Source organism: Podospora bellae-mahoneyi, chromosome 4 (assembly GCF_035222275.1).
Source record: "Podospora bellae-mahoneyi strain CBS 112042 chromosome 4, whole genome shotgun sequence".
Taxonomy (NCBI): Eukaryota; Fungi; Ascomycota; class Sordariomycetes; order Sordariales; family Podosporaceae; genus Podospora; species Podospora bellae-mahoneyi.
The window spans coordinates 2,583,059-2,609,035 of NC_085883.1; the positions used below are offsets into that span (position 1 = coordinate 2,583,059).

At 51.9% G+C, this 25,977-nt stretch overlaps 3 protein-coding genes across 3 annotated transcripts; 2 read left to right on the forward strand and 1 right to left on the reverse strand.

Annotated features, from left to right (window-relative positions):
* Positions 1 to 644: 644 nt before the first annotated feature.
* QC761_407570 (uncharacterized protein) lies at positions 645 to 1,682 on the reverse strand (the record flags this gene model as incomplete). Its single annotated transcript, XM_062879040.1, has 1 exon — positions 645 to 1,682. The coding sequence occupies one exon, from the start codon at positions 1,680 to 1,682 to the stop codon at positions 645 to 647; it is 1,038 nt and encodes a 345-aa protein (XP_062732479.1).
* Positions 1,683 to 3,767: 2,085 nt separating this feature from the next.
* Positions 3,768 to 6,424, forward strand: QC761_407560 (uncharacterized protein). The gene is made up of 3 exons (XM_062879039.1): positions 3,768 to 5,542; positions 5,649 to 5,710; positions 5,770 to 6,424. The coding sequence occupies exons 1-3, from the start codon at positions 4,363 to 4,365 to the stop codon at positions 6,229 to 6,231; spliced, it is 1,704 nt and encodes a 567-aa protein (XP_062732480.1). The 5' UTR covers positions 3,768 to 4,362; the 3' UTR covers positions 6,232 to 6,424.
* Positions 6,425 to 18,363: 11,939 nt separating this feature from the next.
* Positions 18,364 to 25,724, forward strand: QC761_407550 (uncharacterized protein). Its single transcript, XM_062879038.1, has 5 exons — positions 18,364 to 18,659; positions 18,732 to 20,289; positions 20,310 to 22,167; positions 22,266 to 23,366; positions 23,420 to 25,724. The coding sequence occupies exons 4-5, from the start codon at positions 23,279 to 23,281 to the stop codon at positions 24,556 to 24,558; spliced, it is 1,227 nt and encodes a 408-aa protein (XP_062732481.1). The 5' UTR covers positions 18,364 to 18,659; positions 18,732 to 20,289; positions 20,310 to 22,167; positions 22,266 to 23,278; the 3' UTR covers positions 24,559 to 25,724.
* The last annotated feature ends 253 nt before the right edge of the window (positions 25,725 to 25,977 follow it).

Below are 25,977 nucleotides of genomic sequence, written 5' to 3' on the forward strand. Positions count from 1 at the left end.
CCATCTGCTGCCAAAGTAATGGCGTCAGAAGCGGCTGTTTAGCCGGAAGACGACTGGTGCGCATCTACGTCTATGTAGTACATAGCCATCCGGACATTTGGGATCTCTTGGTATGGTTTCGGTACCTGACATCTTGACAGAAGCAATGCGGGTTCATTTGCGGGTGAATCTGGCGATGGCTCCCGGCATTTTGAATTGGTCTGCCATCGTGGATATATTTAGTAAACATGTTTTAGACATTTCGATGATATCACTGAAGGAGTCAAAAGTCGTCGAGGTCACAGAAATAATCACCATACATCAAGGAAAAAGACTTTGAACAAAAAGTCATGTTTTTCTAACCCAGGGTCATCCATGTGAGCCAGTCGTTGACTACATATGCTGTCTCCTCCCAGATAAAAGTCCCCGGGAGGAAACCTAATAGTGTACGAAAAGAAGAAGAAAGTAGCAAAGCCATATATACATGAGAATAAAACTTGTAGTTTTGTTTTGGGATCCCTGGCCTCTGATCCCTCAAGAATGGGAGCAAGCCATCAGCCGGGGGCCCATAAATTTGTGGTGCACCAGGCTTAAAAATGTTTGCTTCGTATGCACATCAAAGAATCGAAATCAAAAGTTCCTTCTCTCGAAAAGAGGTTGACCGCTTAAGCGCGGGCGACCTTGCGGAGGTGGCGGCGACCGAGACCGGGGCAGCGGGTAGGCTGGGGGCGGGTGCTGATAGGACGAGTGCTGGTCTGGACAGGCACGGCAGTCTGAACAGCAGAGGTCTGAGCAGCAGAGGTCTGGACAACAGAGGTGACGATGGTGGTAGGGCTGGGGACAACGTTGACAGCGGTGGTGGTGGCAATAGGAGCAGGGGCGTTGGTGGCAACGCCGGTGATAGCGGTGGCAGAGGAAACGATAGCGGAAGATCCCTGAGCAACGGGAGCGAAGCCGGCGGGGAGAGCGGGACCGGGGATGGGGTAGCTGTCGAGGGAGCGGTAAATGTTGAAGCGGATACCAGCGTCGGTGGGAGTGTAGAGGGAAGTACCCTTGACACCCTGGGGAAGGACAGTGCCGGAACCAGTGACCTCAATGTTGAAGCACTGAGGGTAGTTCTGGGCGCCGTTGAGGTCGCCGCCAGAGTGAAGGGCGATGATCTCGTGGCGAAGGACGTACTGGCCGGGACGGATGTTGGCGGGAATCTTGATCATCCAGCTGTTGTTGTTGTCAATGAGGACATCGGAAGCCCACCGGCCAGGGGCCTGGGCACCGTTGACAAGACCAGCCTCGGCAATCTTGAAGAACTCGAGAGCAGTCTTCTCAATCTTGTCGCAGCCAGTGTTACCGCACGAGGCAAGGTAGTCAATGACGGGGCCGTGGTGAGACTCGGGCCAGGTGTCCCACTGAACAAAGACGCTGTCACCCGCGGCAACAACGATGCGGCCTTGAGCGTTGGCCGAGTTCTTGTGGCAGATGATGTCGCTAGAGGCGAAAGACTCGGGGCCAACGAAGCCATTGTCGGTGTTGGAAGCGGTCCAGGCGGCAACCTTGGGGGGGTTCTGAGTGTAAGGGAAGCTGTTGATGTCGTAGCCCTGGAAGGAGGCACCATTCACGACAACGTTCTTGACGTGGCCGTGGGCGTTGACAGCAGCGGCACCGGCCAAAGCGGCGAGGAGAGTCTTGGAGGTGAAGGAAGGCATCTTGAAGGGTTGATTTCGAATCGCAAGGATGGTGGTGCTAAAAGCGTTGAGCAGGTCCGTCTAGCGGGGATATGTGGATTGTAACTTGGTGTTGGTTGGTGATGATAAGAGATCGGAAGAAATGTCTTCAGTCAATGAAGTGAGTGTAGATATACAATGAATGTAGTTCGAAAGAAAACGAAGGAATGGCTCAAAAAATGAATGGCTTTGCTAGAAAGGTCGCGTTGCGCCTGGTGAGGAGAAAAGGTGAGTGCTGGAGGGAAGCAGTCGAGATGTTATATACCTGATCAATCCTGAGATTATCCCATGACTGTGTATGAGCTTCCCTGCTCGAAGATGGATGTCAGACCCCTGAACGGTGGCTTGCCTACTTTAGGGGGTGGGCGCCGGGACCAGGATGAGCCCACAATGGTGGACGCATCGTGCGTCCGGTGCCAAACGGTGATGACGAAGGCAAACAGAGTGCTTCACCCATGGACTTGAGAAAGGAGTCTTCATACTGTTTCAGCAAAATTAGCTACCTAGCCAACCCACCCTGGCGGGATCTCCCCTCTTTCCGTTCTCTTGACTCTTAGGACCTCAGTTATCGTCAAGGTCAGATCGTCGCCCAAGATCCAGAGAATCTTCTCTTGTCCAGGTCCAGAAGGCGCTGTGTACCAGCCCGCGGCATGTGAAGCGACGGCCAAGGGCGGCATGGCAAGCAAACAGGATTGACGCCCTTGACAACGAGACATCCCGACTGGAGCTGATCTCCCATGGTGGAGTTTAAGGAGCATTGACAACCCAGGCATTCACACTTTCAGGTAAGTTCAAGCGGATACTCACCGTCAACGTCGTCTCTGGTGTGGGCGTTCGAGGGAGTGGTGGGGTCAGCCCATGTGTGTGCCCATGCAGCTGGGAAGTGATGTGAGGCATGGATGTGTGTAGATCCAAAGAAGTGGTGGTTGGCAGCGCATGATCTGACCTCAAGGGACCACTGGCGGGCTCGGCTGGGATCCCGCAGTCAAGGCATGAAACAAGGGGGAAGGTTGGTTATGGGACGAAAGCGGGGAGTTGGGGCGGTTGTGATGCCGCCGTCGATGTCGTCGAAAGCTAGATACGGGTTGTGGGCGGCGGCGGGCAACGGTTTGTTGAATTAGGGGAACGCTTATACAGGGACAGTGTCTCGCTTGTGTCTCCTCGAGCCGGAAACCCCACCACAACCCACGAAGACCACTTCGTCACCGTAGCTTGCGAGATTCGGCAGCCCTTCCAGACGCTCTTGGTCAACGGTGGCAGGGATTGTGATGGAGGCGCAAAAGTAGCCGCCGTTGACAGACCGGGATGTTGTCTGACCGCCACGGCGACATGACCCAGATTGCGGGAAGCCGGCCCGCGAGGGATTCGGATCAAGAACTGCTGCTGAGGGTCGTGATATTTGTACAGAGAGCAAACAGGGCGAGATGATGCCATTCATCAGCCAGCGCTTGCAATCTCTCTGTATTGGCCTGGCACATGAAACACTCAAGCGCCTCTTGTCTGCGGCTGCCAATGCCCAATATCCGCCGTCCTGGTTTCAACGGTCAAGCGGGGTTCGACGGATATTCGGTACCAGCTTCCCAGGACACGGCCATGTCGATCGGCGCCGCCTTACCGGTAGTGGTCCATGTGAAGGCACCGTAGCTGACTTCATCAACGCGCATCGCCAGGCGGCACAGTACCGGAGCGGTCGTGCTGGGCGCAGCGAGCGATCCTATGGGCGAGGTGGTGCGTTACGCAGCATAGCCTAGCGTGATATTGTACAGGTTCTCCAAGAATCTGTCGTCCGAAGTCATCCATCCATGCTCAAGCATCACCACCGCTGCTGAGGTTTCGTGTGTGGAGCAACGGAGATGAGAAGGGGACATCGTGCCACTGCCTTGCTGAAGTGTGGGGCGGGGCGGCTCCATTATCTGATCTCTAGTGAGGGGTTAGGGTTCAGAGATGGGTTAGATCCGTCGAATTGATATATCGATGCTGAAGACCACAAAACGGGGAGGACCTGCCCATGTTTTGAAAGCTTTGGGTTTCCATTTGTTTTGTACTCGAAGTCAGAAAAGATGTGAATGATCTATTGGACACTGACTCAGTTGCTGTCCCGAGCTGCAGCTCATCGGACTCGTACAGCAGCATAGGTATCCATCACAACACCTTACCTACCTGATGAAGTTTCCCCGCATCTCTCTGCGCCTTCCACTCAGCTTCCATCCAAACTTCACTTTTATTGTGGCGGAAAAGGAAAGCAGACAGAGCTCCCGCCTGCGTCCCGGATTGCTCCTCCCAGTTGAACCCAATCTGTCATAACCAGTGCTTGGCTTTGCCAATGACTGGAAGTAGCGCCCCACTCTGCGAAAGTTCAAGAATTTGAACCTCGAGTTGGGTTCCCTGAACACTCTCTGCCCACGCTTGACTCACATCCGATGCCAACTCACGGTCTCTTGATATCTCAGCAGTTTTACAGCACATCGTCTACAGTTCTAACCGTATTCGACAGCGCTGGTCGGCGAAAGCAGCAAAACACAGACTTGGGCACCATATCGTCGGTAATCCTCAGTCATCTCAATATCACGGTCCCATCTTCACGTGCTGATCTTGCGCAGTAGTAGCTGCCCCTATTTCGACATATAACATATCGAATCAAGGAAGTCGATATTCAGTCGAAATGCCAGGCCAACTGGCTGATCTGAGCAGCCTGGATGCTCGCTCCGCTGCGCTGAGAGAGAAACTCAGTCGAAGTCGCCGCCAGAACAGCACGACCATTTCTAAAGAGTCGAGCAAGGTGTCGTTAGGTGCGACTGATGACGATATTCAGGACTTGATCACCTCGATACGGGTTACATCTGGAGTCAACGATGATAACCCACAGCCCTCGTCGTCGTCGTCCGATGCCTTGTCAAGAAACCATCAGGCCCATGCTGCTAACTCAACCAAGTACACCTCACAAGAGGAGGTCTATACGAACACTTCACAGCCCCTTTCATTCATGAATGCCGTGACGAGCAACCATCATGGGCTACCACACTGTCAAGAGACACTGGTCACACGGACAACGTCTTCCACCGGCTCACAGCCACACACAGGCAATGTAGAAGTCTCATCGTCAGCTTCCCACGCGATACAAGAGCTACTCGAGCTTGCTCCCGACATCAAAGACTGGCTTGAAATGACCGAGTACCACAACACAGAGGTTCGCACAGTAAAGTTGGACCGTTTTCGGCGCTTAAGAGACCTCGCGGCCAAGAAAAAGAGACTCGAGGAGGAGGAACGAAAGCTTTTGGAAGAAGCTGAGAATGATTCCTGGCCACGGCAACCTCAGAACAAGGCCACACCCGCGCCTTTGGTTACTCGCGTACAGAGTGTCTCAGAGACGAGACAAAGCTTACCTACTCCCATCACCCCCAACAAACCCGAGCCTGAGGGCAAAGAAATTACTAGCGCAATGTTTCTGACTTCAGGCATCATGCACACGGCGACAAAGAGAGCGCACCCTGAGGAAGGGGCTGACACGCAAGGAAGAGATAAGCTTCCTCGAACTAACCACCAAGATGTCCAGAGAGAAGACAACAACCCAGTGGATGAGAGCAGACGCCTAGAGCTCGCGGACAGTCGTTCTAGCCACCCTCGGCAGGATTTTGGGCGCCCGCCCCCCTGCTGGCATAACTACAAGGAGCCGTCCAACTTCCAGCGTTCTCGGAGCCCGCCGAGAGGTCCTTCATTCCGTCGGGAATATGGTGATGACCGGCCTCAGTCGAGGTATGATAGCTACAAAGGACGTCGGGATTCGGCTCATCATGACAGAGAGAACGGAAGATCACGACGTCTAGACTTTGGACGTCGAGGTGGTTAGTAGAAGATGTCTCATCCATTCCCTGGTCCCCATCGTAGCAAGGTCTTTGTCTGGCGGTCATTGATCCATGGGACTGATTAACCTGGTGTTGTGTTGTACAGATACTCGATTCTTCATCGTCAAGTCTTTTAATGAGCAGAATGTCGAACAGTGTATGGAAGATGTAGGTCCCCATCCCAATCCAATGGCTTCAGGAGGCCATGCTGACCATACAAAATGCAGAATATTTGGACAACGCAGGCCAAAAACAGCTCGACATTTACCGAGGCCTTCAACCAGTGTAGGAACGTTATCCTGTTCTTTTCGATCAACCAGTCTGGCCACTTTCAAGGCTACGCCCGGATGACAACCGCACCGTCGTCGAAGATCCCACGGCCCTGTTGGATGAAGAGCCTGCCCTGGGGCACCAGCGAGCCGTTCAGACTGGAATGGTTGAGCACCACACCCCTCGAGTTCCGAAGAGTCCGTCGAGTTACAAATCCGCTCAATGAGGGCTTGCCGGTTTTTGTGGGCAAAGACGGACAGGAAATCGAAACCAGCGTTGGACAGGAACTGTTGAATGAGATGGATTTGGAGCGGGAGCGGAGGTGGGACGAAGATCACCGCGGTAGGTTGGTATCGGACTACCAGAGGGATGAGGATTATCACCATGGGACTATGGTGAAGCGCGAGTCGTCCACTTAGAGAAAGAGGGCAATTTCGGATGCGGTAGAGGTGTGGAAAAGCTTGTACACATAGTTTGGGGGGAAACAACAGCGCTGATTTATACAAGGTGTTGGTTTATGTGAGGCAGAACATTGTGTTTATCGGGATATCAAAAAACCCTTCTAAAGTGCCACAACTGCCCTCCCTGTAAAATGATCAAGTTGGAGACTTTGTTTCTCTGACGTGTTCCATCATCTCCTGTTCCATTAAGTGTAGTTCATCAGCAAGCTAATGAGAGAAAATGGTGTGATTACAGTGGCCAAGGAAAAAGCGAGGCCCGGAGTCTGTCTCAAGGATTGTGACATCTTGAGAGTGTATCAATCGTACGATTCCAAGAAGATCATCAGGCGTACGGGAGAACTAGATATACTTTGATTACTGCAGTGGTGACCTGGTCACGGTAAGACTGTCAGGTCAAAACTGGCCAAGAATAATCTTCAGCTTTTCTCTCGTCCTTCTTTATTGACGTCTGAGCCCTAAGGTACGTGACTGCATATCATTTAATGGTCTTTCAACTTGTAGAATGATATGTCATGAAAAATGATGGAAAGATGCCTGAAATCTATTAGGTACCAAGCATGAAAAGCCCCATCATTGACCGGACCCACGCGTACACGACCTACGACCAAAAGACTTTAATAACCAAGAGTATGTCGAGACAAGTCTAAAATGTGAGTTTCTAATGCCACAAAACTGAAAGAGGGGGCGAGTTTATCAACACCGAGTACGGTTGCATGGTGACATGGTACTGCTCGAGTCGGGAACACACCGGGTTGGCCTGCAAAGCTTTTTGATGGTTAGTGTATTAGGTCAACCATGATAGATTTCAATCAGCCCCAGCACCTTCATCAAAAGATCCTTGTGGTTAAATGGTACGGGTATTAGGGCTGACCGTTCGGTTCCTCGCAAAACCCTATACGACTGGGTTTTCGGCACCTGCCCTCGAGGGGCAAGTGAGCTTTTGCCTTTTTTCCTTAGTTTACATTTTCTAATTTGAGTTCTTTTGTCTCTCACTATACATTCCTTGCTGTCTTTGAAGTCGATGTAGAAAAGGTTGGGTTTGAAAGCTATATTTTCAGGGGCTGTTCTGAATGATTACAGGAAAAAGGAAGAACAACAGCACACCACACTGCGACTCAAGTGCGAGAAATATTTTGATGCGAGAGATCATGCAGCCTATACTCTTTTGATTGATTTAGTCTTGTATGTCTAAAAGCAATCAATGATTAAGGCAGGTGAGGTTTCGCCCTTCACCAGAAGGTGTCTGGTATATACTTGCAGCATACTTTAGAAAGGATCCTCCTGATAGTTGCTTTGCCCCGGATATTACTTCTTTTATCCACTTATCATATGAAATAATTTGAACTCTGCAAAGTCGAGTTGTCGATAAGCTTCATGTATTGACTGCCGTCTTTGGTTTAGCACTTCCAACGAGCTTGATTTTGATTTTAACTTGTATCTGGCTCAAGCAGAATGGAAAGTCGGGTGTGTCTGGCCATAGGAACCCTAGATATAATAGGGACTATTGTTGTCTTTACACCATGAGTGGTAAAGCTCCCAAGTCGCCGATATTTTGGACTTGAAATGCCGTAAAGAGATAGTCTTGAACAGACACATTCATTTGATGAAGGAAGTATAGTTTATGTTTCATTGTCTTAATTCCGGCTATAGCTAGCTTAGATACTTCGTCGCGGTCATTGTCATGGACGAGCAGGTTTGAATGAACTAAGTCGACCATTTGGCTTAGAGATCTGGACTAACAGACATGTATATCTCTCGACCTGTATTCAGAACCCATCAAAGAACTCTCAACTTACTTTGGAGATAAGAAGCCATGAGATGAGTAGCTCACATGTCAGATTGCTTTCCTACATCTACCCTCTCTCTTTTCATCGACATGCCATCCAGATAGAATGCGTCGACCATGTGATGATGGTCCCCTAGGTACAGCCATGATCCTGATGCTTGGATCGTGACATCCTCTTTCAGATTTCATCCACATATTGACATGTCGCACTCCGCAGTACAACGCTCGCTCTTGGCCCCCAAAGCTGCTCGCACTCGCTTGTGGTCTTTTTGAAGCTTGATTTCCGATGCTACCCAGTTCATGCTCCCGTCATCCACTCTCTATATGGATCAGTAGTCACCACGTCACGGTTGCAAATGTTGACCATCGCGAACTGGTGGTCAGTGTTGCAAACGGCTCTTGAAAGCTCCCTAGCGGCGGGCAAATTCCTTGAGACAAATTTCCGAGACGATATCGATCGGTTCTTGTTGCCAATCACCAGTTCTCACTGCCCATCAAGACGGCACTTTCTTGAAACTGGCGCAACCTAGGGCAGGGTTCAGGGCTGAAAGCGCGCGGGTTGTGTCCTCGAGGGGACGTGGAAGCAACCCAAGACAGGGTGTGAAATGAGGGCCAATGAACACCCGGTCTGTGCGAGATGACACTGGCCAGCAGGTGTCAAGAGACAAGCTCCCATTGCGACGCTTGGCAACGACTCTTCAGAGTCTCGTCACCGACCAAAAGAGTTGCACGGTGAACGAAGCTGTCTGGAAAGGGAAGACACCGCCCGAATCCGATCTGCGGGGCAGGGCCCTGGCCGATTTGTTGTTTCTTGACACCTCAACTGTTTCCGTGCCACCCCTTCACACCCTCCCCTCGTCCGGTTATACACTACTACAGTACTACAACACTGCCAGTTACCACATCAGAGACCAAACAGCTCCTAGTCTGTCTCTGCAAGGCCCTCCTCGGGAGAAGGGAACCAGAGCCCTCACCCAACCTACCTACACTCGGGCTCCAAACATAGCGATTGCTTGCGAGCCCTGTCTTGGCTGCCACTGACCTAACGACTCTTGTCTTCCCTCGACTCCCTCGACTCTGACAGTCTGACAGATGCAAACAATACTGGCCCGTCACAAAGGAACCACAAATGAAGACATTTGGTTACTGGCTGCAAAAGACTGAACGGGGTTTGGCCTGCAGCTTGTTCAAGTGCCTGCATACGCGAGCGTAGCCAACTTGGACTCTCGGCATCGTTCAGGACCTCGAAGCAGTCCTAATTCGGACTTATGCTGGCGAGGGCTGCGTGCCAAAGCCAGATCGGGACACCAGGCCTGCGAGCTCGGCCCATCTCACGCCAAATCATAGTTGAGGTGGCAAGACGATAGTCCTTCGCCGTAACGCTCGCCTTCGCCATCGTCCACGATGTCACTGCGGCACGCAACAGCTTAGACTACCCAAGGCAGGGAACGGGGAAGACACGCATACGGCCCTCCGTCTCACACGGCTACCACATCCTCGTGTCTATGCGACCTTGAATGCGACCCCATCGAGGGGGAAAAGACCAGAGACGACTGATGTCAACCATCGAGTACACGGCCCTTTGAAGAATGTTCACATTCGGTTCCTCAGTCAGGGCCAATGTCGGATGCCAGCTCGGTTCCGACACCCCGGCTTGTTATCTCTCTAGGACCTTTATTGAACGAGTTTCGCTACTTGAACTCAGCTGGTGAAAGATGACCAGGGTTTTTTTATATTGAGGTCCGATGCTGGTGGGTTCGATACGGGATGATACGCGCAAACCCGGATCCTTTCGCTGACATACGGCTGCCGACCGGCACTCATCCGCACACCTACTACACCCACTTCCAGTTATCAAATCAGTGAGTGCTTGATGACATCGGCCACTTGAGGAAGGACCCATCACGAGAGGGTTTGAAGAAGACGGTCGGTGATGGGCCATCGAGGAGCCTCACAGTGTCCTCGCCATGTTCCTGCTCACCCACGCCGCTGCGTAAAGCCCCCCGACAGGTCCGGTCAACTTTCTCCGCACGACGACATCAGTATTTCCCCTCATTTATCATCCAACAAGCCCTCTTGTCTTCTCCTCACCCACCGCTCGCCCTCCACCGTTGAAGATGTGCAGGAACGTGATCTATGGACATCCCATTTCGGGTTGCCACATGACTCAGTGTCCTCCAATCCCTTCATATACAGCTCCAAGCACTCATCTCGAATGTTAACAATCGGCCACGGTGATGCTAAATTTACCTGATTCAACATGCGGTCCCTGCACAGCCGATAGTGAAGAGTGGAGAGACGATGTTCACCACCTGGCAGATTGGCAAGGGGTGTGTGGTGTGCCGTTAACATCGGGTCCAACCTCCTCTCCCGCCAGAGCGGCCAGGGGTCGAGCTCTCCACCTTCAACGAGCTCCGTGTGCCGCTGTTACATCGCGTCATGACCGCAGAAAAAACCCAATCACGGCTGCCGAACTAGGGCCCCCTCAACCCCTCGCCTTCCACCGTGCCCAGAGGAACCAGTAAGGCAGAGCCGGCAGGCTTGTCTCTTGTTCATCTGACCTATTTCACTGCGACCGAGAGGATGAGGACAAGGGAAGTTCCGTGTTTGCACTTGATGACGAGTGGGTGATGAGGTCACGGGCAAGCAATGATGTGGGGGGTTAACTGTTTCTTTCTTGGTGTCTTCTTCTTCTTGTTGTTGTTGTTTCTATTTTTCACAGTCTACGAGTTCATTCGTTGGTCCGGTCTGGTCTGGTGAAAACCAACAGGTTTATTAACAGCTAGGCAGCCCGATCCGTCATCCAAGTACCGGCCCCTGTCCAGAACTGGTCCGGTCGGGTAAGATGCTAGTTTTTCTGGCCCCTTGTCTTGACCGTTGCGTTGCAACGGCTTTTTTAATTCGTCTGTCTACTAAGCCTTTTCCAGGTTGGTGTCGATACTAGTCAGCAAGCCAGCCATCAACCATCAACTGCCCCATGTTCGGTACCAGAAGTGATCACTCCCCACACTTCACCCGTCATCAGGTGTGATATGGTCCGAGACACATCAACAACAATTGGGCTTGGAACGAAACCTCTCGCCCAAGATTCAACATATTTAGGGTCCGATTTTGCATGCCTAGACGGGTTTATCGATTGACGTTTACTTGGCATCAAGGTTTTCACCAGTGTCCTTTCCCTTCCTGTTGTGCTTCGGTCGGTGTTTACGGCATTCGGCCTCATTTCTGCTGGCTCGCTGTGACGGCCATGCAAGCCATGCCGGCTTAGCTTTCTCCGCCGTTGGCATGAAAACGAAGAGTCAAACGATACAGGAGCACGGCGGACCGCGACGGGCGGAGAAAAGGGCTTAGTTTCACCTCCAGTGTAGCATCAATCCAGGGATGATGTCAGCCTGGGCGGTGTTTTTCTTCTTTCCCTTCCCCTTTGGCTTTCTTATCCGCTCGCTTTTGGTTGCCTTCTGCTGCGTGGAAAGGGTGCGTCTCTCCAAATTAACCAGCAAATCAGTGGATTTCAGGTTACTTTGAATGGGAGAGTGTGATGATTACCACGTGGTTTTTAGATTGAAAATGAGGAGTCGAAAACCAGAAATAGGAGGCGAGACGTGGCACTGGGATCGTCTATTTTCTGGTTTGGGAGGAGGAAGGGGGAAAAAAGAGGAGGGACCTGAATCCTGATGGATGTGGTTTTGGGGATTTTTTAATATGGGAGGTGGCGAAGTTGGGGGATCAAAATGGTTCTGGGGTATGATTTTTCCTTGGAAAGCCTGGAAAGTAGATTTTGTGCACTGATGGTCTTCAGGGTCGGGAGAAAGGGATAGACGTGGATTGACATTTGGAGAGTTACAGTGAAGTGTAATGTTTGGTTGTCTTGAGAATCTTTAAGATCTCTTTTTGGCTCCCACATTTTGTTGCTCTCCGCGGGCGGCTCGGGGCTCTTGGGGTTTGATTGGGTGGCACACCTGAGGGTGAAAACAAGTAATTGTCTCTGTTGTGTCATGAAAGTCTTCAGGGAGTAGCCTCTCTTCAGTGTTTTCAAAGGAGCTCGTATGCCAGTAGGCATGCCTGTGCTGGCTGACTCGGTAACGATACGCACAGCTCGCTTGGTCCGAGTTCTATCATGTGTCACATCTCTAGATCAGTGGAAGGTGGGACAATTCTTAAATCAACGTCATCAATAGACTCAGAATGCTTTTACGTTCGAAGAGTATTGAGTATCTTTCTTCGATCGACGTCTGAGAAGACACCGTTGTCCCCAAAGAACTTTCTCTTCAAGGAACTCGTAAACACTCACGACATCTGACACCTCTTGACACCTCAGTTGGCACTTTTGACAGCCGCTCTGACTGACAGACACATTTCCTAACCAGCGAGGCAGGCCACCCCAGAATGGGAAGGTATATCAACACCGGTATAGCGCCAACCGCACCTCCGCAATTTCCAGATTCAAACATCTATCTCACCTGTCATTGCCCCGCATAACATTTTTTTTCGTTGTGTGCATGTGTTCAAGATCCTTTTTATGAATTGAACACCAAAAAACCCTGCTGGGCTGCCTCCCTTGAACCCAAAAATACCGTTTCGCCACTTTTTACTAATGGGCAAGGGAAGGGAAGGGGGTGCGCGTCTATTCCTGGCAGGATTCATATGGGCGGCAACGGGAAGGGACAAGCGACAAGCGGCGCTAGATAAATTAATTGGCAAAAAAGTTTCATACTCAGCAAGAAGACCGAAAAATGAGAAAAAGGCAAATGCCGCTCGGTACCTGTCAACTCCGAGTCCAGAGGGAGGGAGATAATCATGGATGTCGAGAATATTCCAAAAAGGGGACCATAAGGGCGGTATATCCCCACCCCCCTTCGGTACCTCTCAACTCCGAGTGTAGAGATCACCCTTGTTGGGGAATGTTTTGTTTTAACGGGAAATGCACGCACTACCGCTGTACCATTCGTTCTTTGCCAGACGTTGCAATTGTCCTGCAGTAGCCTCATAGACAAGGGTGGGGGGTTGAATGTCTGTTCAAGGGTCAGCGAGTTGTAGCAGCAGGTTCACCACAGGTAGTATACAATTGTTAGTGTAGGCACCGAGCAAGAAGGATGCCCTCCCCTGCAGAACTTGCAGTCATAGACCGGTGAGCTCCCCGTTGGCATTTCTTGCCAATCACAGCTTGGGAACAGGTCCAGTTTTGGCCCGGCACTGAAGCCCCGGATCTCCTTCTCACCGGTGATAACGTTTCTCTGACCTGCACTAGGTATGAGGCTGGGCTGGGATCTGAGTTTTGTCTGCCCTGTTGCTGCCAGGGCAGGGCCTGATCGAGATGTTTTTGTACGGCCAGGGGTGAACTGAGTAGAGGAGGTGCGTTCTGGCCAACTATCTTCAACGTCTTTTTAGCAGTGTCCAGAATCCTTCCTGCTATCTCCAAAGAAGGCGTGTCGTAACGAAGCGTAAACAGCCAAAAGACTTAGTAAGGGGGGGTCCGAGCGGTAGGTAGGTATGCAGGCCTGCACATGTGGCGTGTCTGTCTGGACGTTTACTCCTGTCCCTTATTCCTAAATCGGACCTCCTATCTTGCAGACATCATCGACTTGTCTCTTTGGCACTGAGTACAATAACAAAACGCCATACATCATCACCACCACCATTAGCTGTGAAAAGACAGAAAAGAGAGAGTGTGTGTCTGTGCGCGTGCATCGTGGGGGGGGATATCAAAAAACTTGGTAGCGAAGCCCAACCTGCTGCTGCCGGACAGGTAGGGAAGCAGAGCAAGCAAGCAAGCAACCCTTCTCAACGACCGACCTGCCTTTGTCAGCGCTGCCACTCTCCTGTGAGAAAAGTGGCGATAAGGTTGCTTACTACAACCACTTAATGCGTTTCAACACACACCTGTCTAATCTGCATGCATTCTGCAGCTAGAAACCAGCAAGATCGGAAAGCACACACACACACACATACACGGATGGTTGTTCTCCAATACTCTCTCTCAACTTGGTGTAGTGTAGTGCGTGTGCCGCCCTAGCAAGGAAAAAACCACGTGTGTATCTCTGATGAGCCGTTGACGTTGCCGTTGGCGTGTGGCTGCATCGGGTCTTCTCGTGCAGCGAGCGATACCTGAAACATGCAGGCTTGATGGGAAGGCAAAGCAAAACAGGCAGAATATGCACAAGGACTGATACGAGGCTATAGTGTAGTGTAGGTATATCTTAGAACTACTAAGTTATGATGATATTGACAATCCTTTTCTTCGCTGGAGGATTTGCTGCCATGGTACCTAATGACAAGCATTCACGTTGTCATCATCCACTATGGACATGCAGACATCCATCATATTCGACTCTGATATATGCGTACCATTGAAAAACACCCTCCATCATATTGTTCAGATTGCAAATGGCCAGGCATTCCCCAGATATTTGCTTCTCCAACTGCTGCGCTGCAATTCATCGCCCCCCAGTCATCGCATCCTGCTTTTCTTCTCCCATGGTTGTAACTGCTGGGGGTAATCTCTGGGGAAGGAAGGGACAACTATTGCGGAGGCGGCACTGCCAGCCGAAAGGGCCGGCCGGAAAAGCGGGAACCGCAACCAGACCAATCTTCTTCTTGGTTTTGGGTGGTGTGAGAGTGGGAAAAACGCAACGCCTTCCTGCTTTTGTTGGAGGGTGCTGGATTCGACTGGTCCAGACAAGTCTATAACATCCATCTGATAAGGACGTGCGCACGCACACCTTCCCACCACCGTTCCACCCCAAGCCTTCATCGCTCCGATGTTACCCTGATGGAAGAAGCACCAAAAAAAAGCTTGGCTTGGCTGATCAGATTTGACACCTCTTTCACACAAAATCGTTGATGTGTGTAAAGATTCTGGGTTGCCTGGTGACGGAGCAAGAATATTTGGGGGAGAGAAGAGTAGTGGGTGGTTGGTCTCCCCTGAAGAGCCCATGCTCAGGTCCAAACTACCACCAGCACAAAGGAGCCAAAGGAGCAGCGTGAAGACGGAGCGAAGAAGAAGTGCCGTGCAACAGCAAGTAACTCAAACAAAGATCAAACCCAAAAGTGGGAATAAGGGGGGGTGAGGGAAGACGTCTGAGCAGGAACCCCCCTCCAGGGCGATGATGGCCAATGGTAAAAGTAAACAAGTCCGTCATCTGGCACTGCCACCGACGTTGAGGTAAACTCTGTATCCCATGGTCTGTATTTTCACCTCCTCTTTTGCTGCAATGCATAGACGACTTGCCTGCTGTGCCTGGCTTTCACGGGTCTAGACAACGCCACCAACATAACCGGCACGATCTGGCCGGCTTTGCACGAGGAGGCCGCCCTGATTGATCACAAACCAACTCAAGATAGTGGACATATCGGCAGAGATAGCCGACTGTCAGATGAGATCGAGCCATGTGGGTGAGGGGCCTGAGTGGAGTGGTGGACCATGGACGAGAGAACCCAAGCTCTTCGCCAACTTGGGTTCGGGGAGATGTCCGAGATGATGATAGTCAGGCTGCTGGTGATGAGTTCACCATTGTCGACCGAGATATCGAGGGCCTGGCCAAGCTGCTGAAGGACCATTGGTCTCGAACTGGCACCAATGATGAGCTATTTCGGTGCAAGATTGCTCCGCCGAAGCTTTTGTGGTGCTGTTGGGATGACACAATCGGGCCAAATGAGACCGACTGGCATGAAGGCCAGCCCGGATCCAGTGAGCATCTTCGCCTCATCAGCTTCGCGGCCTTCTCTGCCAAGTTCAGGGGTGCTGGGAATGTGGTGAAGGGCACACCTTCAGCGGCATGGTTGGAATATGCCATTATATCCACAACCCGGAGAACGAGATAGTGACGGAGATGGACCTTTGATGGAGCCCGGAACCCTGCGCTCAAGAATAAGCATGACGGGCCACACGCAAACATCCAGCGGTGCGGTCACCATGTCCAGAAAACTTATTTGCCTCTCTGATAATCGCCACCACCGTATCTCACTTGCTAAGTCCACCACGCAAGCAAGGTGTCGTCTTACAGCTATACCCACAAGAGCCTCAAGAATATATCGATGTTGCAATGCAGGACCGCCCCGTCACCCCTATACATGGCGATATTTTTGGCTCCCTAGATGAGCGGTATTTTGGACGCGAGGCGGGTAGTGAACCGCGGGACGCAAATTAACTCGCACAAGCAGAATCAGCAAGGCCAAGATGAACAGCCAACGAGGCAGACACTCGCTCATTCAGATCGGGGACGCACCCTCGATGACTTTGAAATGCCCAGCAATAAGATGAGCGGCAAGTCGAGTGGGCAACCGAAGGACGACGACCTCTTGGGTAGACGAGATTGCCCAGCATGAAGGTTGTGCCGTAGGCGAGAGAAGAGACCTCGGCTTTGGGGAAAGTTGGTACAGGAATGGTTGATGGACTCTTTGTTCTTTTCCCCAGGCTCTGCTGAATCACAGCTCAGTGACCCCGATATAGGCGGGAAGGGCCTTGGCTCTGAGTGTGGCCAGTATAAGGCCGGCCAGCAGCAAGTCCTAGAGTGCGGAGCGATACCACCTCCGTAGGAAAGCCGGGGGAGAGGCATTCAGACTGTCTTTGCCATGGCCACCATCCCAGGCCATTCCGTGGCTATGGTGCCTAGTAGTATATCGTATGTCCCACGGAATGGATATCCTGGTTCGAATAAGGATTACTGACTCTTTCAGAATGGATCCAACTGTTTTTTGTTAGCTCCATTGTCAGATCAAATGACTGTTGTAATGTGTTACAAGCCCGGCATAAGCCCCGTTCAGGGATAGAATATAGAGCGCGGTTTCTCCAGCACTATTAGTCAATGCCCATAAATTCTTGCGATATAAAGTCATTTCGAGGCGGTAGTTTTCATCTCATCCTCGGAAGAGAGACCCTATATGCAATGCATGTACAAGGTACATGTCACGGGAGGTTGTGGTTCCGGGGGGCGAGCTTGATGAAGGACTCGAGCGTGTGTGTTTACACTCTACACTTCACAAATTTACACCAGCAGACAAGTTCCTGGCCATCGTGTGCGTGGTCTAGGGCTCAAAACTCATGCCATGAAGGGGACAACCCAGCCAAGAGTTGAGGCTCTCAGCGTAACCAGTACGGGTCTTCTAGATGCCTTCCAGCGATCAGATCAGCCATCTGAAACCGCAATGGCCTGGGAAGCCGACGATCACCAAACTCAGCGATCTACTCTCGACGTAAAAGCAGACTGACACCTGTTGACCGGAAGGGAGCTCGCAAATGCGGTTTCATTCAACGACGGAATCGGCGGATCCGCCCCCCCTCTCGATTGTCGGCCTGTATGCCTTGGGAATGGGCACAGAGAGCGAGCAGGCATGAACCGGGGAAGCTTGAAAGGGCGGCACGGCTAAGTCCAGCAAATGGAGGGGTTGACTGAGGCGGGTTCGAAAGTTTGATGTGATCTTAATAGCTGTGATATTGGTCCCAAGGGATAAGGACCCTCGTTCCCATTGGCTCCTGTAGCCCACACCCAAGGCCGAATTTGGCATGGTAAGACGTCGCACACAACTGTATTGAGCAGAGAATGCAACATGGTGGATTTCGGAGACGATGGAAGGAGGGGTAGCTGTGTTGTCGATTTTCATCCTTCATTCCTGTACTCTGCGCACGTACGTATGCTGACGAATCCAACGTGCATTTCGGTGGTGTGTCTCTGCCATGAGAACCCGATAGATGTCGGCCAGAAGGACGGCTCAGGTAGCCGGGCCCAAAAGATGTATGATGGACTCGGTATGATTCCATTGGTGGTAGCGGACGGGAAGAGGCGAGCAAGAGGACAAGCTACCTCTCCTCGCTCTCAAGGAGGGAGGATTGATGAGCATGAAGCTCTGCAGATCGCAGGACTCTTGTTGGAAGACAATATTTACACCTCGTTGCTTTTGTGTGTTGTCCGATAGAGGTGTGCGTGCATGGAGGGAGCGGGAGGTTGCCGATTGGAAGGGCTGCAAGCCTCGGAGAGGGGTGCTCGGTTAGATCCCACCGAAAAGCTCACTTCATTTGATGCCGAACGGCAGGAAGAGGTCCCGGAGAGTTGCCGATGACTGCATTGGTGTTGACGCCTTGTCCATTGAAATTTCAAGTTGACATGCACTGACATGCCATCTCATGTCATCTTTGCTTGAGATATAGGTCTGAATTCACTCAAAGATTCCCAAAGTGGCAAGCGTGTGTCTGAGATGTCTCCCCGCAACTGGTCAAAGCTTCCCCTCTCTATGACGACAGCTTAGGGCGATTGATGAAGTTGACAGATACCTATCTCCTATTTGTATCGTGCCTATCTATCAAATCACTTCACACCGAGCGCCTGTCTTCACGAAAACGAAGGAACTTTTAGCTTATGCGAAGAGAGCAAAACGGCGCTGCCAAAGTTGTCAGGAAATTTAAGCACTGTCGTCGGCACTCGGACGGGTGACTGCAGCCGGCGGTTGAGGTGCTACAGCTGACTGCCGCCGTCAGCGTGGTTTGGTGCAGTGCGGGCTGAACGGCGCGCGTCTGTTGGTGCTGTGGAGGATGCCACCTTGAACTCCCCTAGTCGGACGGACCTGGCACATGGGTACCAAAGATTTGCATTGAAGGGTCGAACCTGTGAGCAGCAGCAACCTTCTCCAGAAAACGGCCAGAGATGTTCCTTGGTTGACATTTGAACGGCACCCGCAGCAATCAGAAGATATACATCAACAACGTCTCCGTTTGCGATAGCAACAGCAAACCAGCTTCGTTTGGAGAACGAGAAGGAGGAACACACCGGTCGACGCGGCAGGATCGAGTGCGTGCGTATGCATCTCCAGCAGGGCCATTGTCAACCTGTCCCCGACCCCTGCAATATGTCATCTGGACGGTCGTCGCTTTGACCCCCTCTTGTCGAAGCTTCCTCGAGATATTCGAAAACGCCAATCATGAACCGGCGGCGGCATTGATGACATATCATTCCATCATCAAGCCACTGCGGAACTCCAAGATCCCTCTTGGCTCACCGAGAGTCAGCAGATGCTCTGTGCCTCTGAGCTTGTTCAAAGCCTGATAGCTGGACGCGAGAACACCTCCTCCAGCTGTCGCATGCACGCTGATACGCCCCGGCACCAATTAATATAACAGCTCCTGCGAAGAGCTTGTATTGGTTCCATTTACAGGCTGGAAGGCTGCTGTTGATGTTGCACCAACCCCCTCCAAGCCATCGCCGAGAGGTGGTGTGCAAGGAACAGACATGGCTGCTGCCATGTCCAACAGGACGACTGCACAACCACAACACAACCGCAAAAGGAGCAGAAGGCGAGACGAAACACTGGACCTCCGCTCCTCAACAGTGCCGCTCCTGCATTAGCGGACTGCCTCTGCCTGTTCCTGAAAATCTGCCATGTGTTTTATGGAGGCCGGTGCCATGATGCAGACGCTTTGACAGACAGTCTGAGCGAGAAGGAGCAAAAGGAAGGATTCTGTGATGATTCTCGAAGGCTGGGCATAAAACTTTGACTCGTGCTAACTTTCCAACCCAAGCAAAGAAGCGACGATCTTGCCAACGACTTTTCGATCGAGCCACCCACATGGTTGACGTGGAACTCGATGCCTCCTCTTCACTGGCGCTGTTCACCAAGTTCAGATGACATGATGATGCCCGGTTAAGGTGAGGGGGTGCTGTAGGATTGCTACACTACATACATAGTGTATGTTCCGGTCCTGGGCTGGAGGCATGTCGAAGGGCCTGGCAGCCCTGGCCTCTGTCTGGCTACAGCGAATGAAGAGGGGCGTCGTCTGGGGAATACCACCATAAACTGCACTAACAGCTCGGCCGATCACGCTACCTACTTTGGCGTTGTGCGAGAGCGAAGATGCTGCTGATGCGAAGAGTTACAGGCTGAGAGCTCCAACGTGTCCGGAGCCCCGATTCCGTGATGCCGGCGACGAAGCCTTCCGTAATTGCCAGTGTTCACCTGCCATCTCAGTAACCCCATGTGTCGAAACTGCAGCCTTCGAGTTCGGCATTGTTACATACAGACGAAAACGATCATCAGGGTGACGAGGGCAAGACTCTGGTGAACCTGTTCCTGTCTAAAAAGATGCGGGAAGCCAGTTGCGGGGGCCCGAACAAGTCTAGCACCCACTCCGTGTTTATGCCAACCTGCAACGCACAGACGACAGCAGAGCTCAGAACGGAACTGTCGGGCATCCTGCAGTTTTTAATGCTGGGACAGGCCGTTGTTCGAGAAGCAGCTCACAGCAAAGCAATGCAAAGCAAAGCAAAGCACAGCACAAACAGACCTCTCCTCTTGCGGCTGACCGCCTCCTCGGAATTTTGTCGAGGCTTATATATCAATGCCATGATGAATCGACGATGAAAGAAAAGGAAAGCAAGTAATAATCAAAGGGGTTTGGGTCACATTCTGTTCCCAGCACCGGCAGCAGACCGGCAAGAGAGTAGGGAGAAAAGCGAATGTAATCCACAGGATGATGCTTGGGAGCTGTGCCGTTGCAAGATTTTGACGGGGTTTGATGAAAGAGACAGGCGAGGTAGAAGAAACTTTTGAAGCTGTACCTCCCCCCATGTCGAATGCTTGCTTCAACCACAAGCCAAGGGTTCTGACCAGCAGACGCAGACCACTTTCGGCACATTTATCCAGATGTCATTGGACTCTTGGCGGTACCCGGTACTTCGCACCTCTGCTACCACGGTGGCCGCAGATATGCCAAGGTTGCATTCAGAGCTCCGTGCCCTGGACTCATTCACAGCATCACTTCAAGAAAGAGGAAAAGTAAAAATATAATTTACTTCCTTGCCAGCCACTAGCGGCTGCACATTCAATGCATCCACGGGAGGGCAAGCCAGCTCACCTGAACCCGGGACTGTGGTGAGTTGGGAGGGGGTAAACAGGAACCGACATGAAAAAATAAAAATATGGAAAAAAGCTCATCTCAGAGGGGAACGAGATTCAGGACCGCAAACGGCGCCAAGATGGCACTCCATCCATCGTCAATCAACCACCACTGCGGCGTTGGCATCTTGACCCATCCGCCCATCAGACACCCCGGTCTATGTTACGGATCGTGGATACACACACACTGTTGCACCTCCCACCTCCCAACTCCCACCCTCCTCCTAGGTAGGGCAAGGTTGGTATTTAGAGGTGGTTTTGGCAAGGTAGCCAAGGTTAAAGCTGTGACTCTGGCCTTGCGTTCGATTCACAGGCAGAGGTCAATTATGACAAATCGGCAGGGCAGTCTTGTTCGTTCGCGACGGGAGGTTAAAATGGCTGTCTGGGACCGGGCCATGTCGCTTCCTTAGTGTGCAGCTCTATCTCGCTGCTCGGGCTCCCGTTCCCGTGCGCCGAACTACTCGATCCTGGATGCTTGCCTGACTGGCGAGCGGTTGATGGCAGATGAAGAAATGGCAGGTTCGATTTACGTTGGGGTGGTGAGACCCATGAGACCCTGCTAACGGACAGGCCAGGGTGACAGCCAAGCAGGACAGGGCAGCGACAGGGCACGCCTGGGAGTTCTTCGAACGGCCGCGATCAAGCCGGGAACGAACTGCTGGGGTACCCCCCTGAAGCAATGTTCCCAGACGGGCATCCCAGGTCATCCACGCTGTCAGTGATGGGCAATACCACTGATGCCCGGCTATACATCCACCACCACCTCACTTTGCCTGCTTCAAGGGCCTTGTTCGTCTTGCTCTTCTCTAAGTGGGTGGCACTTCGGCCCTGTATCTTCTTGTCATGCCTCCGCTACGACTTAGCATGCCGAGATAGGTAGCTATATGTATTTCATCTGCCTCCCGGTCCCTTCCCCCGTCCCATCTTCCCATCTTGTCCCATCGCATCATTCTCCATCGTGTGACCGGTTCCAGAAAATCATTCCCCATCTCGACCGGACCGTCCCCTGCCCACTGGACTCACCTTATATGCCAGCCCACATCAGACACACGGCATTGTCACCTTGGCTTCGCCTGTCCCGTTCTCCGGATTTTCACTCTGCCATCTGTTCAAAAGTGTCCGCTGTTCACTTGCATCGCTGGACCATCCACGACTCGGCTAGGTTGAACACTCAAAGTTTATTCACCCCCGCCCCCCCTCCCACCCTCCCCAAGAACCTCGACCTGGTGTGTGTGTTTCCATCTTGGGTTTTCTCCAAACCAGCCTTGACGACATCGACATCCCTCGCCGCCGCCACAAGCGATACTAACTTCGGCCGGTCCAGGTCTCGGGGCATATACGCCAGTCAAAAGATTGTCAAGAGATTGTTTGTCTTGATTTGGCTTGCATGTGGGACATTTCCTAGAGGTGATAAAGACTACGGGCCCCAGAATCCGAAAACAGGACAACTCTGGAGAGGCGGATATCGGGGAATTAGGCCAGGAGGGACTTCCCAGCCTGAGACCACCAAGACGGGACGGAAGGGGTGCAGGCGAGAAGAAACGAGGGAAGGAACCCGGAAGGGCCTGGCCAGCTACGACACTGAGCGATACACTGAACGACACACATACACACTGAACGAGACTCCGTCTGGTTGCATCCACTCACCCATTCTCACCCAATCCGCATTCCTCCACTCACACCTACCACCTACCTTACCTTCTCAACCGTTCAAGTACCCCCCCATCTGCACCTTCTGCAGCTCACCTGCATACACCTGAAGCATCCCAGCATTCAGGTTGGCTTCACGTCTCGTATGTGTCTTTTATACCATACCTATACCTATACCTCCTCCCCTCCCCTCGCCCCCCCTCTCCTCCTTCCTTTTCTCCTGCCAACCCCCGCCTTCCAGTTTGTAGACAGTACCGCTGCTTTCTGATTCAGTCTGGGCTGCGTCGGAGGCTCAAAACCGTTATCACAGAGCTGTGGCTTCGTTTCTGTGGTTCTTCTGTTCTTTTTCCTGCCCCGACTTACACAGTGTAGCAGCAGTTTCTCAGACACCGCGTCGTCGACAATATCAGCCACTACCAACTCTAAAAAAAAAAAAACCCCTCGTGACCAATCCCTCCACATCACAAGCTCAAACAATTGCGATAGCTTGCCCTACTCCACCGAAACGTAGCGCTCCTTACACTTTTCTCGCGCACACACGGGTTGACTGTGGTTCCGTCCAAACTCAACCACCAAGTTTCGACCAGAAACAACCCATCCTTGGGACGACGTTGTTACCACTCCCAATTAGTTTCCCGCCCCGTCTCTGCATCGCACTGGAGCGTAGCCAGGCCGGCCACCGACAAGATGATGGCAGGACTCGCAGCCCAGGATTATCAGCTGGAAATAAGACAACAGCCCAAGGCAGGCTGCGTGGCCCTCACGAAAGGAAAAGGTATGGAAAATTGCGCGCTGCTCTGAACACGCAGCTTACACTCTTTGTGACAGATCGCCGGCCACTGGATCCTCCTCCAATCGTCCAGCTCAAGGTCTCGCCGAGGTTGGATCCCACCCAGAGGTTTCTCCAGAATCCTTACCTTATCCTCATCGCCAAACTGGTTCCCAAGGATGGCGAAAATGATGAGCAACAACGGCGAACCGAAACCAAAGGTGGCGACTTGGCCGGGACAGTGGTCTCCTCTCTCTACAACCTCAAGGATACCGATAATACCCAGGGTGGATTTTTTGTGTTTGGGGATTTGTCAGTGAAAAGAGAGGGCTCTTTTCGACTCGAGTTCACCCTCTTCGAACTCAGATCGCAGACCAAAGACTGCTGGCAACTCTCCAGCTGCATTTCGGACACTTTCCAGGTTTATGCCAACAAGGCCTTCCCTGGATTGCAGGAATCGACATTTCTGACCAGGACTTTCAGCGACCAGGGTGTCCGGCTACGGTTACGAAAGGACTCAAGAACGGTTGTTCAGAGCAGAAAGCGCGGTGCCAGCGGTGCGCCCCAGGTTGACATGAAGCCGCAGTCGATTGGTTATATGCATGGCGGAAACCACGACTTGAGTCCCAATGGCCAGCAGCACCACGGCAGAAGGACTAGCGCTCTGGAGTTCGACAATGGAAGCTACGACTTTGGATATGACCCCCGAGGCGGCAAGCGCATGCGACACAACAGCTCGGCCGGCAATCACCCCGGCTACGACAGCGGCTATTACACCCATCATAACCCAAACCCTAGGACGATACCAGAGCCCATGGTGTCGGCTGCCTTTTCCAACGGCATCCCCATGACTACCAGCTACCCAGTGCATACACAGCCTGCCATCTCTGGAATCTCTATGCGCCCTAGTATGGCAGCTTTCCCGCCTCTGCATCCGCTTGACACGCAGATCTCGCCACACTCTGCCGGCCCGAATTCGGCATCGTCAACCTTCTCTCCAGGCACGAGCTTCTCTCCAGGCACGAGAAGGTCTCCCCTCTCAGCATACCAATACCCGAACACACATCACAACATCTATGGCTCGCCCACTCATATGAATTACCAGACAACTTCAGCACAGCAGCCAATGGCTCAGCATGGTGACATGGGGTTGTCACTTCCACTCCCAGGTATTGACCTTGGCGACATTGAGAAATAAGGGCTCACCCGCCTGGCTTTTCCTTTTGCTCCTGCGGAGCTGAGCAGCGAGTATATCGCCTACTAATCCCCCTTTCGCTGCGTCTGTATTCCCTGACTCTTTGCATTGGATGGAAAAGAAAATTGAGTGCACGGTTCTACTACATATAAGATTGGAAGTGGGAAAAGTGCAAGTGTAGCTTTTGAGCTGGGACTTTCTCTTTCTTTTTTTAATTTTATTTTACTGAATGGCTGTCTGGAATTCTCGGTGTTATAAAGGCAAACGATATCCTCTCTGTCGGTTTCTTTTGTCGGTTGTTGGGTCTTGGGTTCGGTCAAGCAAATGGGCATTGGAGAGAGCAAAGGAAAGAAAGCACGATTCCCCGGGGTACGGTGTAAATTTCTTGCAGGGTTCATATTTCATCTTCTCTTGTTACACTTTTACTCAACACCACTACCAACATCGCACACCTTCACTTTGTTCATGGCATTCTTCGACTTCTTCCGCCACGGAACCATCGCTTCTGCCTCTTTCTCACACTCTTTCTCCGCCCACCGCTTTTACGAAGTCATGAGAGATCACTTGTTTCCCGAGAACGGAGGGAGAAAGGTCATGTTAGCGAAGCAAACGAGTAAGCTGCGAGTTTGGGTTGGTCGTTGGCTTTTGAGTGATACCCCTCCGCGAATTTGGTTATGGTTATTTCTGGTGGCAAGGGAAAGCGAAAAGGGAAAGGGAAAAAGGATTATGCTTACAAGAGAGGGAGAGCTATCAAGGGGATGTAATTAGTGAGTAGCGGGAAGGAAGATGATGATGCTTCCGAAGCTGAGGTTTCTTGTTTTGAGGAAGCTGTCCTGTGCATGTTGGGTTATACCTAGTCAGCGTTGGTAGGTATTAAAGAATAGTACCTGGTGGAATCACCGTAAGAAATATGGTACCGCATGCATGGGGCTAATATATGATGAAATCGCAGCTTGGTGTCCTGGTGATGTGACGTCTTTAAAGGCGGAATATGTGCTTAATGCAGATGTGTTTGGCACAGGATGACCCCCCCAAAAACCGTGTTATGTGATTGGCTGGATTTAATTTGGCTAGCTCTGATTGGACGGCTAGGATGCGGCTTTTCTCTTCTATCAACGGCGATTAGATAGATATGTAGATGAGGGTCCAACTCATCGACCGAGACCGATACTGTACGAACCTTTCCTATCTTTGCTGAGTCACGATGGCTGGGACTTTCTGCTTTGGATGGACTCGGTCCTTTTTCCCCACATGATAGAAAGCCATTTCACGAGAGGGCGCCCGGGCTTTTGGAGGCTGAATTAAAGTTTTTGACGGGGCGTGGAAATCTGACGGGTTGTCAAACCTAGGTGCGGGGGTGCGGGGCGGCGGCGGTGGCGGCGGGGTTGGGATGATGGTTGATGGTTTCCAGGTTGGCATGTG

What these genes read in the sequence shown, in the direction of transcription:
- QC761_407560 (XM_062879039.1), top strand. Translation starts at nt 4,363, where the DNA reads ATGCCAGGCCAACTGGCTGATCTGAGCAGCCTGGATGCTCGCTCCGCT. An exon ending in AGACTTTGGACGTCGAGGTG is followed by an intron (nt 5,543 to 5,648) that starts GTTAGTAGAAGA and finishes TGTGTTGTACAG; the next exon opens with ATACTCGATTCTTCATCGTC. An exon ending in TCGAACAGTGTATGGAAGAT is followed by an intron (nt 5,711 to 5,769) that starts GTAGGTCCCCAT and finishes TACAAAATGCAG; the next exon opens with AATATTTGGACAACGCAGGC.
- QC761_407550 (XM_062879038.1), top strand. Translation starts at nt 23,279, where the DNA reads ATGATGGCAGGACTCGCAGCCCAGGATTATCAGCTGGAAATAAGACAA. An exon ending in GGCCCTCACGAAAGGAAAAG is followed by an intron (nt 23,367 to 23,419) that starts GTATGGAAAATT and finishes TCTTTGTGACAG; the next exon opens with ATCGCCGGCCACTGGATCCT.